Source organism: Lagenorhynchus albirostris, chromosome 10 (genome assembly GCF_949774975.1).
Source record: "Lagenorhynchus albirostris chromosome 10, mLagAlb1.1, whole genome shotgun sequence".
NCBI lineage: Eukaryota > Metazoa > Chordata > Mammalia > Artiodactyla > Delphinidae > Lagenorhynchus > Lagenorhynchus albirostris.
Window position 1 is genome coordinate 81,526,245 of NC_083104.1, and position 14,511 is coordinate 81,540,755.

Consider the following 14,511-nt stretch of genomic DNA (forward strand, 5'->3'; position numbering starts at 1 on the left):
AAGGCCTGTGCGGCAAGAACGTAAATGAAAAGAGAGGCGTGGAAAAGAGCAGGACAAGAGAAAAAAGATAACAATGGGGAGGATGCTAGTTTCCTTTATGCCTTTTGTTACTGGTAGTAGCGGAGGAGTTAGAAGTGGCTTAAAAAAATTTTTTTTTTCCACACAGGCATTTTCTAAAGGCAACCCTGGAGCGAGCGGAACTATAGAACCGTGGAAGGTACTTCTTCCGGTTCCTTACGTCTGCGCGGTCGTAAGGCGGGAGGCCGGGGTAGAGGGAAGCCGGGAACCGGAAGTGAAGGCAGATTCCTTCCTTCGTCGCTGTTACCGCCGCCATACGCCTTCGCCTTGCTCAGGTAAGCTTTGGCCTTCGGCACCATCCGCCTCCATCTGCGTTTCTCTGTGGCCATCGTGTCGCACGGCCTCCTGATAACCTTTGTACAGGCTATGGTCTGGTCGCTGGCGTCTGATTGGGTTGTTACTTCCATCACTTGCATCCCTCGAGATCAAGAAACTTCGGGGGAAGGTAGGGAAGCCAGAGGGGCCCAATCCAAGATGGTGGCCCCGGCGCCATTGTGCTTCCTTTGCTCCTCGCTCTTTCGGTGGGACCCTCGGTTATCTCAGAACCCAGCGACAGTGAGAGGCGGCGCTAGGCGTCTTCTGGTCCTGGGCATTTGCAGAGGGCGGGGCTCTTCTCACTTTCCCGCTTATCTCGGTCCGCGGTGGGAATGGAAGGAGTCCCGACTTGTGGGCCTAGTTGGACTTTTCTCACCACGGACTGCCCACTGTTATCTGGAGTGTTTTCCAAATGTTTACCAGTGGTGTCGTTGTGTGTTTTCGGAAATGAGCTACACCTAGGAGTAACATAATGGTGATGGAAGGTCACTTGGTAAAGCTTCTGTTAGCCGGAACGAGGATACATCTTTCTTCATTATTGTGTTCTATTTTATTCATTGTATGATGGAGGAGTGGGTTTTTTCCCGGCCGAGCCATTTCTCTAGGCCTCTTTCTCCGTCATTAATTACACAAGGATTTCTTAAGCTCCAGAAGGTTATTGAGGAGTGGGAGGCTGGAATGCTGCGAGAGGTGGTTGGCAGCCACATGATGTTTTCATTTTGAAAAGTGAGCGCTTTGCGTAATGACGACCATAATCTATCACCCTTGACTGATGGCTGCTGTCGACACCTTGAGATTATAGGGAAAGCACAAGGTCTTCCGTTGAGGACTTTTCGTTTTGTCACTTTCATCTTCATTCTCCATTTTAAGTCATTAGTAGTATTCTGTTTTTCAGACGTGTATTTTTTTTTCCTTGTTACTGTCACAGACCAGGAGTTTATAAGTCGGTTTTGCCCTTCCAACTTTCCGGTTTCTCCTTCTCCAATCCTATCTTTTTGGGGACTTACGTCCTAACCACTTCCCCTGGGCCCACGTTTCCCATTCCCAGTATTATGTTTGCCTTTCGCTTTTATGTCTTGTGCTTCTTTATTATTATTTTTTTCCAGGTAAATGTTTCCTAGCTTAGGGAAAGTGGAAAGAGTGTGGGGATGGAAAAGATGGTGAAGGCTCTGCTCATGACTGATGAGTTTTCTCTTTTTTTTCCCCCAGCTCTTCTGTCAGAAACTATTGTGTTTCTTTTCCTCTACTGTTCCTCAAGCCCCCACTTTCCTCCTCTGTCTTCCCTTATTCTGCGTGAACTCATCCAGAGACCCCTCCCCTTCTCCCCCTGCCGGCCCAGTTATGGCAGAGAACGATGTGGACAATGAGCTCTTGGATTATGAAGATGATGAGGTGGAGACAGCAGCTGGGGGAGATGGGGCTGAGGCCCCTGCCAAGAAGGATGTCAAGGGCTCCTACGTCTCCATTCACAGCTCTGGCTTTCGTGACTTCCTGCTCAAGCCAGAGTTGCTCCGGGCCATTGTTGACTGTGGCTTTGAGCATCCATCAGAAGGTAAATTTTCTGTTGGGCATGGCGTATTCATTAGGCTCTTTAAGGATACAGGAAACAGTATGGTCATGGCCCCTCCGGTGATACAGATTTATATTCAGGATAGACCAGGAAATAAGTACTAAAAGCTATTTTAGCAATAGAAGAGGTTTATATAAGTTGGTCTTTCATTCATGATAGCATGTAAGTGCTAGTGATCTAAAAGCAACTTAGAGGGGCTTTTTTTCTTGCCTGTTTTAAATTTTGTCTTTCTGACTTTTAGTTTAAAATTTCCAGAGAGGAGCTGGTTGGACCCTTGGGCCAGGCCAATTCTGGTCTCTGGAAACCTGGCTGGCTTTTGGGTCATGTACCAAGTTCTTCATTTTGTTCAAGGTTGTTGCAGGGTTATTTATGTACCCCAAAGCATGATAATCTAAGTATGAGAAATGGCTTGTGGCAGGCACTCAAAATTCATGGATTGCTACAGATGAAGGAACATTCAGACAGAATCAGAAGCACCTAAGTCGTCCAGTTGGTAGATGCAAGAGGGTTGTTAGCAGGACTTTGGGCCCATAGTTGGAAGGCTATGTTAGAAGGAACTGGGAAGGTCTGATTTGGGAATCACTTTGATTGAGGGGGCAGAGAGGTAGAAAGGGTCTGGAAATTGACAAGAACAACTTAAGAATTGAGTGGTGAGAAATGGGTTTGGCCTGGTGAAAAAGGTGGTGGAGTTCTCTGGAAACTAATTTATCTTTTTTTTCCCCTACTTCTAGTCCAGCATGAATGCATCCCTCAGGCCATCCTGGGAATGGATGTCCTATGCCAGGCCAAGTCAGGCATGGGAAAGACGGCGGTGTTTGTGCTGGCTACACTGCAACAGCTGGAGCCAGTTACTGGGCAGGTACACTTGGGGAGAGTGCTGGGGAAGGCATTTTGGCTAGTAATGTTCAGGAAGGGTATTTTCGTCTCTGCTACATGATGCATTCAGAGCCAGGAGTGCTTGTTGTTAAGATGACCTTTATCATCCTTGACAGATAGGCATGAGAATATTCTGTAGTAATCACGGGGTTAATGATTTAGATCCAGAATTGTAGTCACCTGTGATCTGCTGGGTGTGCTTTTGTGACATGCCTGGTGAAGGGATATACTGTATGTGTGTCTCCGTCTACTTCCCCCCCAGGTGTCTGTACTGGTGATGTGTCACACTCGGGAGTTGGCTTTTCAGATCAGCAAGGAATATGAACGCTTCTCTAAATACATGCCCAACGTCAAGGTAAGCTAGGGTAAGGAGACCTGGGGGAGTGAGGGTGTGGGGAGTTGGAGGCATTGGAGACTTGTTAGATCAGCAGTCTTCACATCCCACAGGTGTTAAATATCTATACACAAATCTCAGTTGCACGTAGTACGTAGTAAGTTTCTGCAACTTAGGTGTATAAGAGGTTTATATTCTAGGGCTCATTTGGGTATGCATTATACTTTCAGAGATGTCTGTTGTATTTTGATTTTGGAGAAGCTTTATAGTTTGCCTTGGTTTTTAACACGTTTTATAAATATGCTTGTGCATTGATATTCAGGGTGTGGTTCCCAGACCTGTGGTTTCAGTGTCATTTGGGAGCCTGTTGGAAATGTAGATTGCATGAGTTCCACTCCAGTCCTACCGAGTATGAATATGTGTTCTGACAAGATCCTCGGGTAATTGGAGTTTGAGAAGCATAAACATGCTTGATGTATATAACTTTGTACCCTCCTTGGGTGAAAGAAAAACAGTATTTTTGTTCAGATTGTTGTAATTTTCCTCATAATTGATTTTTAATTTATATGTAGAACTAGGAATGTGTGAGTAATAGCCCTAGACTAAAAGTAACTTGTTTAAAACCAAAGTAGTAAAACTAGTATCTGTGCCTGGTAAAAGTGCATAGGTAATCCAGAGGGCCTTGTAACGAAAAGATTTCTGTTCTCCCGTCTAATCGTACTTCACAGAATACCACTAGTTAACTTTTTTTTTTAAGTTCTGATGTTCTGTGAAACCAAGTATTCGGTGCTATTTTCTCAGTTTGTCAACTTAAAGGCCTTTTTGACTTTTTCGTGAAAGATTATTTAGCTTGTTTACACTTTTTCTCCTAGAATTTGAAAACTGTATTAATTTAAATTATCTAAACATAGTTTAAAAGCTGGTGTGTGTGTTATGTATGTTTGTATTCTTATATTGTCAGTTTCATTGCGGTGTACTTTCTGTCCTTTTAGCAAGCAGTCTTGTTGGTAGGTTGATTCTATAAGTTGAAAACCAGGAAACCGTTTCCATTGTTAATGACTGTAGAAACATTTGTCATTGAGCTCAGTAGAGAGCTAGGATTGCACTTCTTCCTCTATAGGTCTGACGCATCACCTTGTGGACTCAAAAGAGGATGGTCTTGGTGTCAAGATCAAATATAAATTGTCCTGATATAGTCTTACTTTTCTTTCTTTTGCTCAAAATTATGCTTCAGTGATTTGTTTAAGACGTTGGGCTAGTTCTACAGAATCTTACCTCTCAGTTTGTCTGGTTACTCCCTTGTGTTGTTTTAACTTGTTTTTCCCTCCCAGTGTTTCCTATAAACTGAGCTTTCTTGCTTGCTTTCTCTCTTTCTCTCTCTCTCCCTCTCTCCCTTCCTTCCTCCCTTTGCCGTGCCACTCGGCATGTGGGAGCTGAGTTCTCTGATAGGGATCGAACCTGCGCCCCCTGCATAGGAAGCGTGGCTTCTTGACCACTGGACTGCCAGGGAAGTCCCTAAACTGAAATTTATATTTGAAAGCTTAACTGGTTCAAGTTGAACATTTTTGGCAAGAATTCTTCATAGATGATGCTATGTATCTCCTGTTTTGTTGCAAACCTGCCTGTCCCGCAGTTAATGGTTTTAGATTTACCCTAGAATTAGGGTCCTGTCAGTCTGATCTTTCCCCCTTGAAACTAAAAAGCAGTTTTGGTGCTATTTGAGAGGGTATTAAGGCCCAGATCCTCAACAACCATTCCCCTAATGGTTTTAACATGGAGTAGTATATTTAGCTTGAGTCAGTAATTTCATAGGGTTTATGCAAAGGAGTTTAAAAATCTGGGGTCATTTAGGAAAACTTGATGTCCATGAGCTTTTTTTGGTACTTGACACTGGTGATTTCTTGCTGTCCTCATTTTTACAGTGAAGCCTGGCCTTGGGGAAGGAAGATTGTTAGATTAAGTCAGAAGAACTAAATGCTGGTCCTCAGTGCCTCGATCAGCCATGCAATTTAGGGCAGGTCACTTTTGTTTCTTAGCTTTAATGTTTGGGGTATATAATAATTTTAGATTAGGTGATCTCCTATGTTCCTTTTAGCTCTGAAGTGTTCTAAGACTTGGTTTAGAGTAAACTGAAAGGATGGGAACCTTGGGGAGGTTGAATTCTTTCCTTCCTCGTGAGATACTCTTTTCTCCTGGATTGGCAGGTCGCAGTGTTTTTTGGTGGTCTGTCTATCAAGAAAGATGAAGAGGTGCTGAAGAAGAACTGCCCGCATATCGTCGTGGGGACCCCTGGCCGCATCCTAGCCCTGGCTCGAAATAAGAGCCTCAATCTCAAACACATTAAACACTTTATCTTGGATGAATGCGATAAGATGCTTGAACAGCTCGGTGAGTAGCAGTGCTGGGACTGGGCTAGTGATCTGGGAGTTGCCTTTTGGAGCCAAATGATGTTTATTTGACACTGGAGCACTTTAGTGCCAGGACGACTCTTAATCTATCACCCATGACTGATGGCTCTGGCTTCTCTGGTCAGTCTTTGTTAGGCTTTTTAAGCATCCTTAGTGATCAAGGAGGAGGGTGTTACGTTCTTTCTTTTGGTGATGTTTACTTTGAGAGAAGGGACTTTGCTGATGTTGGATATTAGTCACACCACCATTCTCCTTTGTAAAACCCTGTAGTGGGTGTCATAGGGGAGAAACTTGAGCTGGACGAGGAGACAGTCTACTCTTTTGGCATCCTCAGCTCAGCATATATTGTCAGAATTTATAGCTGAATAGATCTCTAGACTTAAGTTCTGGAATTAATGTGGAGGGTGTTTGTGGGAGTTTGTGTGGTGTGGTATTCTGGTGTGCTAAGTGGGGTTAAGTAAGGAAAATGTTTTGTAAGAACTCAAATTTGGTGAATGAGAGAGTAGGGATCGACATAGCCCCAGGGATAAGTCATTCCAAATGATCTTTGGCTATTCTAGATGGCGAGCTATAAGGTGGGCTCCAAGTAGAGATGTCATATTTGCCTGACTGGATAGGACAGTGTGATCCAGAGGAAGCATGGAATGGACTCTGACAGCTGGAATGTAATAGGTGCGCGATATTTGTAGACAGTTGGAGCTTGGGGAGAGAGGATTAGGGAGAAGGGCCTTCCTTGTAAAGCATTTTTCAGAGGACTTAATCTTTGTGAGCCTCTGCAGTGGGCTTTATCCCCATGTTTTAGTTGTGGGCTTTGGGGTTTCATCTAATTTCTTGTGTGGTTAAAATACACAGCTGGAACCTGGTCCCAAATCCATTGTTCTTTCCACTGTGTTATTACTATGGATATGATTATATGGTGGTTGGAGAAAATAGAGCAGAGAGAGGCCTGAGGCAAGTCTTCCCCTGAACCGAGACTCTCGCTTACCAACAGTCTTTACCTCATTGGTACACCTGTTTCTGGTCTTTGTTTACGATATATGCTTCTCTTCTACTATAGTTCCTTTTTCTTGTAGACATGCGTCGGGATGTCCAGGAAATTTTTCGCATGACCCCCCATGAGAAGCAGGTCATGATGTTCAGTGCTACCTTGAGCAAAGAGATTCGCCCAGTCTGCCGCAAGTTCATGCAAGACGTAAATACCCTTCTACCTTCTCTCCCTCCACTCCCCGCCCGCTGCCTCCTCCCCCTCCGCGCCCTCTTCCTCCAGACTCCCTTGTCCTTCAAGCGCCAAGAAGGGGGCACATGCCCATTTGGGAGTGATGACTCCTTGAAGAGACACACAGAGGCAGAGACAGTTAGTGTTAGGGTCTGCGCGGGCGCCAGGGAAACTCCGGAAGACTTGGTCGGGTTAACGTGAGAGCGGGAAGTGTTCGACTTTTTTTTTTTTAATCACAGCATTTTTGAACCTCTTCTCCCTTTTGGGGGAGGGCAGGATTTTCTGCCCTACCACCCACCCATCGTCTCCTACATACTCCCTACAGCCACGCACCCTCAAGGTGGCATCGAGCATACAACCGGAGCCTTCTGCTCCCCAAACTCATAATGTCCCGGTGGCAGGAGAGCAAGAGAGGGACAGACAGATGGCAGGGCATGTCCAAAAGAAGAGCAAACAGCACAGATGAATCCGCTTCCTCCCCACCTCCAGGGGTGGGGGCCTTTGGCACCTCAGTCCCCGAGTCCATACTCCTTCCCACCCGTACCTCCTCGCACCCATCCGGAACCTCGGTTGATGTGAGCCGGCAGCAGAGAAGCACCGTGGCGCGGCGGGGGAATGCGGACGGCACCCGGCGGTGGATGGCGGCAGCGGAGGCCGCGGGGAACCTGACCAGGAAGCCGAGGACCAAACCAGCCTCTTTTTCCGTTCCCGGTTTTTTTCCTGAACCCAAGGCGTGCCGTGTTCCCTGTTTCCCTCCATTTGTGTTGGTGGGGAGGGGTGTTCTGAATGGGGTGGTAGATTTTTTTTCATTTTTTAAACACTTTTTTTTTTTTAATACTTAGAGGGATATGGGAAAGGTAAAGTGAGGAGCTCCACTTGGATGTAACCAGGTGGGTGCTAGGGTCTGGGGCTAGGCGGGGCTATTGTATAAGCAGTGGAGTGTGTTCTTTCCCTCCCTGCTCTGCTCCTTCCCATGGGACCAAAACTCTTCAGCTGTACTTGGGGCTCAGATTAGATCTGAAAGAAGCCATGGAACTTCTCTTTGGAAAGCCTACCTTTGCTAGTCTGACTTCTGAGATTGGGCTTCTGGTTTTCTCCCATGACACACACATCCTTTCCCGAAATCTTGGACCCTGGGGTTTTATGTTAACTATGTCTTCAAGTTAGTGAAGAGTGGTAGGAAAGTTGGGCTTTGGAGTTGAGTCTTGTGTCAATTTCCGCCTTTTTTTTTTTTTTAATGCTGCCTTCCTTCCCTTCAAGGGTTGTGTGTGTATATGATTTGTTTTGTTTTTAAAGATGAGTGAATAACTGTTGCTCTGAATCTGCTTTTTAGCACTACTTATTGATACCTTCCACGTAACAGTTTAGGTGGTTTGATTTTTAGTTGAGACCAGTCTTATTTAAAACTGTTTCCTTGTGGTCCGAGGGCAAGTTGTTGCTCATTTTGAGTAATTTTTGCTTCTCTTTTCATGGCATTTTGACTTATGTCCACTGAAGCATTCTGATCTTCCACCGTCCTAATGGGGATATGGAAGACATCCACCTTCGTAATGGGGATATGATTCTCGTAGTTGAGAGCATAAAATGGAGTAGTCTTTCTCCTCTCCCCGATATTAAACCAGCTCTGATGGAGTTATTCTGACCTCGAGTCACTGTTTCCCATCATTTCCCAGGTGTTTGGATCATGTTCTCTCTTGGAGAATCACCTCCCATTGTTTTCTTTCCTCCACCACCTCCATTTGAGGTAATGGCATCTTGCCATTGGGTGGTTGTACTGTGTCTTTTCCTCCCTGCAAAGTTTCTTTCCCGTGAAAATTTTCAGTTGGAAAATCTTAAAACTCAACTGATAGGAAGGACATTAGATCAACTGTGGAAAAGACCACATTAATATGTGGGTATTTTTGGGGGTGGGGTTGGGTTTCCAATCTCCTCTCTTCTCCCCATCCCGCCATGGGGTGTATTGGAGATCAACTTCCTCCACCCCCCCAGGTTTAACCCCCCCACTCTGCCCTCCTCCCGTTCCCCACCCCTTCCCTCCCCCCTCCCCCCCAGCCAATGGAGATCTTCGTGGATGATGAGACGAAGCTGACGCTGCATGGGTTGCAGCAGTACTACGTGAAACTGAAGGACAACGAGAAGAACCGGAAGCTCTTTGACCTTCTGGATGTCCTTGAATTCAACCAGGTCAGTTGTTCAAGGTCCAGTAGGGAGAATGAGCACGTCTCCAACTGTTGCAGGAACCTCTATAATATATCCTTTTATTGAGGAAACCATGTGTGTCATGTGAAAGAGAATGGTGGAGAAATTCTCTTAAATGAAATTCTATTAAATGAGAGAAAAATGTCTTTTGGTGGCACTGAGCGTGAGCAAGGTGGGAACTGCTTTTCTGTTCCATGGCTGGCATAGATATTCAACAAAATAAAGCTCAAATTATAAAATCCTTGAGGAGTTTTAATAAGGTGGTGAAAGTCCAGAAATACATTAAGCCTGTTCGATTCTTAAGTTTTGTTTCTTGTACTACTTAACTGAGGGAGAAGTGTTCCATCACTTTACCTGTGGTGTGATTTGCTTGCACTAAAAACTACTTTCTAGAATTAGGGTAAGTTCTTATATTTGACGTTTTGGTGAGTCGGAATATCGGTCGTGGTCTTTCCAGACTTTAGTTCAAATTTTTACCACTCGTGAGGTGGCTTCATCCTTGTCTCCTAATATGTCTGGTAATTTTAGTTACTGTTTTCCATACCTTCTCTGCAGCATGTCTGTCTGCTCAGGAAAAATCAGAGCCAAGAGGGAAAGGCTAAGTAATATTTAGAGCAGAAGAGGAAATACGTGATGGGGACTAAGAGGAGTTCTTTTAGAAGAGTGTAATTACTGAAAACTCTTGCACGTAATCTCTCTCACACACACCCACATGGACGCACATCCCCTCCAATCTTATATGTACACACACACACACACAGGTGGTGATATTTGTGAAGTCTGTGCAGCGTTGCATTGCCCTGGCCCAGCTCCTGGTGGAGCAGAACTTCCCAGCTATTGCCATCCACCGTGGGATGCCTCAGGAGGAGAGGTGAGTCAGAGATGGGGAAGGTGCTTTGTGTCCTTGCGAGGAAGAGACCCTTGAGAGCAAGGAATCTCAACATTTTTCTGCTTTCCTTTCTCACAAAGGCTTTCTCGGTATCAGCAGTTCAAAGATTTTCAACGACGAATTCTTGTGGCTACCAACCTGTTTGGCCGAGGCATGGACATCGAGCGGGTGAACATCGCCTTTAACTACGACATGCCTGAGGATTCTGACACATACCTGCATCGGGTAAGCCCCACACCCGGAAGGTATCCTAGTGTCCTCTCCCACCCCCTTAGTTTCTTTATCTTTTCATACCATACATCTTCACCCCTCCTCTTGGGTGTCTTCCTTCTTTGGGGTCTACCAATTCTATCATCTGTCTCCTTCCAGGTGGCCAGAGCAGGCCGGTTTGGCACCAAGGGCTTGGCCATCACGTTTGTGTCAGATGAGAATGATGCCAAGATTCTCAATGATGTGCAGGATCGCTTTGAAGTCAATATTAGTGAGCTGCCTGATGAGATAGACATCTCCTCCTACAGTGAGTAATGATCTCATGAAACTGGCTTCCCCAGTCCTTTAGGGTCTCCTTGTTCCTTAGAGGGTTTTTTCTTAAAGCCCCTGGTGCATGGTGGGCACTTGACAAATTTGTCATCTGTTTTTTCCCCTGCACCCCCATCTTGATGCCCTGTTGGGATGTTTAGTTGACCTCTTTATGGGGTCTCTTCTCATCGAAGTATTTCTTTCTTTACCCCCAAATGTATCCTCTGACCTACACACTGCACAAACATCTGCATGTGTTTCGGGGGTGGGGGGCCTTTTCTACCAACCTAGCTTTTTCTTTTCCATACCTTATTCTAACTGTCATGTTTTTCTTCAGTTGAACAGACGCGGTAGAGAACTCCCCACCCATTCTGGAGTGTGACAGTCTGCTCCTCTTCAGGAGATGATGCCAGGCGTGGGGGTGAAGGAGACACTGCTGCCGCCTACCCTTGACGACCCCGTCCCCCACCCCATGGCTTCCTTCTTTTGCATCGCCACCACTCCTAAACCCCCATTTCCCTGATTTGTCAGAATTTTTTTTTAACAAAACTAAAAAACACATGAGTCTGTGGTGTCTGTAAGCGCTCCGTCCCTTTATTGGTTTTGGGGTGAGGCTATTTTAGGGCATAATCCGGAGTAAATTCCCGTGGGGACTGTGTACACTGCTGTGGGGCGGAGGTCAGTAGGAGGTGTCAGACTGGGGGATGTTACTGAAAAGACTGCAGAGGCCGTGGCTTCTCACTACTTTGCAATTTCTGGCCCTTTGTGGTGGTTTCTTCCGTTTCCTTAGTGGCCTGGGAGAGGCTGGGATGTTTCTGATCAAAGGGCTGGGGAGGGAGGGTAGTGTGCAGTATTTCCAGTGTAGGAGGGTGAAGTGGCAACTGGTGGAAAGCTTAGGTGTCTTCTCCCAGGCTCTCTCTGTGTCTCCTCATCTGTTCCTTCAGCTTCTGGATCTTGAGCACCAGGGCCTGGGCTTCCCAGGCCCCCTCTTGCCCTTCGAGCAGGGCCTGGTACAGCTCCAACTGCTGCTCCAGCAGCTCCTCAGCTTGGGCCAGCTCAGCTGTGGGGCGGGGCCAGGGGTCCTGGGAGACGGGGGGTGTTAGGAAAGAGCATCAGCCAGGGCAGGGGGCTGAGGTTCACTGCCTCCTTCCTGTTTTTCAGCACCATTAGTTTAAGGTCATGTGTATTGCGATGCCTGCAGTACACATGATCTTAACAGCAGTACATCTGTATTGCTTCCTGTCTTAGGCATAGGCCTGGGGGGAGGGGGAAAGTTAGAGATCACAGCCCAGGGGCTATAACTGGACTTCTGTGTGACGTATGGGAAGGGGAGAACTGGCTGTCCCAACCCGCCCTGAGAAATAATTAACTGTTGGATGAGGGGAAATTCCTGTTCAAGGACTTCGTGGACTGTGCAGGGAGGGAGGGGTGTAGGTAGAGGGTGCCCTGAGGTCTGGAGGGGGTGGGGGCAGGGAGGGTGCTGGGGAATTGAGGAACTAGGCAGCATGCTCTAGGGGTGGGGGTAGTGTCTGCACTCAGCTGGCCTGTGGTACAGGGTGAGATGGGAGGGGATTCCCTGCCCCCAGTACACATTTGCCCTCCACCCTCACTCTTGGTGCCACTTACCCTGGAAGGTGACATCTGCCCAGCGCCTGTGGAGCTAGTCTTTTCTGTGCTTGCCTTGGGACCCTGGGAGCAGCACCTCCAGGAGCCCTGGAGTGCCGGGGGCCAGGGTGGCAGGAGGAGGCGACGGCAGCAACTTCGGGAGAGCCAGGGCAAAGGGAGAACCATGGCTGGGGAGGCAAGGAGCTGTCTGAGCCACCCAACAGCCACAAGGAACTGGCTCCCTCCGCGCTGTGGCCTCGCTTCAGTGCCTGGCCCTGCCCCTGCCCTGCTCTGCTGCACCTGCCCGCCTCCTAACCTGGCCCCAGACAGAGTCCAGGAACTCATGTTCCCTGGTGTGAGAATGCTCCTGCCGGGTTAGGCAGAACTTGCTTTAGAACCCTGGTCCCCAGCCTACTGCATGTCTTGTGTCTGTTTTTCTTAGCACTGTGTGTTTTCTCACTCCTCTCAAATCTGCAGGGTAGGAATTGCATTACTGGTTGGCAGATGAGGAAATGGTCAGAGAATTTCGTTCAGCACTCAATTCAGTAAGTATGGGCTGGGGCCTGCTCTGGGCCGGATGTGCTCAAGGCTCCACAGCTGGTTGGTGGAAAAGCCAGGAAGATTCACCCCCAGGTCTACCTGACTTGAAAGCTCATACCCATTGACCTCAAGTATTGCTTCTCCCTCTGTTTCTCTTTCCTCTTCTTGCTGGCCCAGAGGGACCTTTTTCCTTGTCCCTGCTGTACATTGCACATCTTCAGTGTTTGCCTTCTCTGGTAAGTCTGGGCGCTATACACTGGTACCGGTTTCAAGCTTTGTTGAAGTGGTGAGCCCTCCCATCAAACCATGGAGGACATCACACTGAATTCGGAGGGAAGATGGCCTCTTCCATGGTGTGGGGGTCCAGGAACCAGAGAGGAAGACCTTCCTGCAGGTCAATCGTTTTTGAACTTGAAGGGCTGAAGCACCTTTAGATGAGGTCAGAGACCTCACGTTCCCCATTAACTGGCAGGTTCCCATTTTTCAGTAGAAAAAGAGAATCCCTCTAAAATTTTGGAGGAGAGAAGCTTTCCTTCTTGTCTCTCGGTGATAGGGTTATACATGGTTCATTTTTGAACTGCAATGTATGCACAGGCTAAAGTCCTACTTATTGGGACATAAGAGGCCCAAACTACTGTTGTTACAGTTAAGGGAAACTAGTATACGATTAAACAGCCCACAACATTCAACATTGAAGTGAAACTAATCACATTTATAAATTCAAAGCAAAGATTAGCAGCTGTTAAGAAAACTTGTGTAAGACAATCTAAATGATGCACAAATAATGAAGTATCCTTCCTGAAAATTAGACATTTCAACCATCTGAGGGTTTTTTAAATTTTTTATTTATTATTTTATTTATTCATTTGGCTGTGCTGGGTCTTACTTGAGGCATGTGGGATCTTAGTTGCGGCATGCAGGATCTAGTTCCCCGACCAGGGATTGAACCTGGGCCCCTTGCATTGGGAGCATGGAGTCTTAACCACTGGACCACCAGGGAGGTCCCAACCATCTGAGTTTCTATTTCAGGTTATGAACTCCAAAATGGACTAACATCCAATAACTTGCAGTGTGCAGTCCTAAGTCGTGAATTATAATAGAGTCTGTGGATTTGGCTTTGTTCGTCTGTGAGAACTAAAGAAAAAGCTGGTATTTGGATCAGTTCAAATCTATCGGATGAGCTGTGGATCTCATAGTCATGGAAGTGAAGGGATGAAGATAGATAAATGTAAACCTGGATTGTTACTGTGTATATTTATTTTTGTTATTCCTGTATCTAATAGTCTTTCTTCATATCATAAGTTTTATTTATGTCTAGTAGTATTTTTTAAATTATTTTTATTTATTTTTGGCTACATTGAGTCTTCGTTGCTGTGCGTGGGCTTTTTTCTAGTTGCAGCGAGCAGGGGCTACTCTTTGTTGCTGTGTGTGGGCTTCTCATTGCAGTGGCTTCTCTTTTGCGGAGCATGGGCTCTAGGCGCGTGGGCTTCAGTAGTTGTGGCACGTGGGTTCAGTAGTTGTGGCTCTTGGGCTCTAGAGCGCAGGCTCAGTAGTTGCAGTGCATGGGCTTAGTTGCTCTGTGGCATATGGGATCTTCCCGGACCAGGGCTTGAAACTGTGTTGCCTGCATTGGCAGGAGGATTCTTAACCACTGCACCACCAGGGAAGCCCTGCATTTATTTTAAATGAAAAAAATTTTATTGAGGTATAGTTGATTTACAATATTACGTTAGTTTCAGGTGTACAACATAGTGATCCATAATTTTTATAGATTATACTCAATTTAAAGTTGTTACAAAGTAACGGCTAATTTTCCTTTGCTGTATAATACATCCTCGTAGCTTATTTATTTTATATATAGTAGTTTGTACCTCTTATTCCCTTACCCCTATCTTGCCCCTCCCCGTTTCCCTCTCTGCATTGGTAGCCACTAGTTTGTTTCTATACCTGCTGTTTCTGTTT

General features: G+C 46.3%; 2 protein-coding genes and 2 non-coding genes across 4 annotated transcripts; 3 read left to right on the top strand and 1 right to left on the bottom strand.

The window, feature by feature from the left end:
- The first annotated feature begins 375 nt into the window (after positions 1–375).
- On the top strand, positions 376–10,963 carry DDX39B (DExD-box helicase 39B). The gene is made up of 11 exons (XM_060163308.1): positions 376–523; positions 1,603–1,945; positions 2,695–2,822; positions 3,102–3,194; positions 5,378–5,561; positions 6,655–6,773; positions 8,850–8,981; positions 9,758–9,867; positions 9,966–10,110; positions 10,255–10,402; positions 10,742–10,963. The coding sequence occupies exons 2-11, from the start codon at positions 1,735–1,737 to the stop codon at positions 10,756–10,758; spliced, it is 1,287 nt and encodes a 428-aa protein (XP_060019291.1). The 5' UTR covers positions 376–523; positions 1,603–1,734; the 3' UTR covers positions 10,759–10,963.
- Positions 1,094–1,171, top strand: LOC132528292 (small nucleolar RNA SNORD83). Its single transcript, XR_009543174.1, has one exon. It is a non-coding gene; the product is annotated as a small nucleolar RNA SNORD83 (small nucleolar RNA).
- On the top strand, positions 5,613–5,689 carry LOC132528293 (small nucleolar RNA SNORD83). Its single transcript, XR_009543175.1, has one exon. It is a non-coding gene; the product is annotated as a small nucleolar RNA SNORD83 (small nucleolar RNA).
- Positions 10,964–11,297: 334 nt separating the features above from the next.
- MCCD1 (mitochondrial coiled-coil domain 1) lies at positions 11,298–12,354 on the bottom strand. The gene is made up of 2 exons (XM_060164285.1): positions 12,031–12,354; positions 11,298–11,486 (listed from the first exon to the last, which is right to left on the bottom strand). Exons 1-2 carry the CDS (start codon positions 12,352–12,354, stop codon positions 11,298–11,300), a joined length of 513 nt encoding a protein of 170 aa, XP_060020268.1.
- Positions 12,355–14,511: the final 2,157 nt, after the last annotated feature.

What these genes read in the sequence shown, in the direction of transcription:
- DDX39B (XM_060163308.1), top strand. Translation starts at nt 1,735, where the DNA reads ATGGCAGAGAACGATGTGGACAATGAGCTCTTGGATTATGAAGATGAT. An exon ending in TGGAGCCAGTTACTGGGCAG is followed by an intron (nt 2,823 to 3,101) that starts GTACACTTGGGG and finishes CTTCCCCCCCAG; the next exon opens with GTGTCTGTACTGGTGATGTG. An exon ending in GCCGCAAGTTCATGCAAGAC is followed by an intron (nt 6,774 to 8,849) that starts GTAAATACCCTT and finishes CCTCCCCCCCAG; the next exon opens with CCAATGGAGATCTTCGTGGA.
- MCCD1 (XM_060164285.1), bottom strand. Translation starts at nt 12,354, where the DNA reads ATGAGTTCCTGGACTCTGTCTGGGGCCAGGTTAGGAGGCGGGCAGGTG. An exon ending in GGCAGATGTCACCTTCCAGG is followed by an intron (nt 11,487 to 12,030) that starts GTAAGTGGCACC and finishes CCCGTCTCCCAG; the next exon opens with GACCCCTGGCCCCGCCCCAC.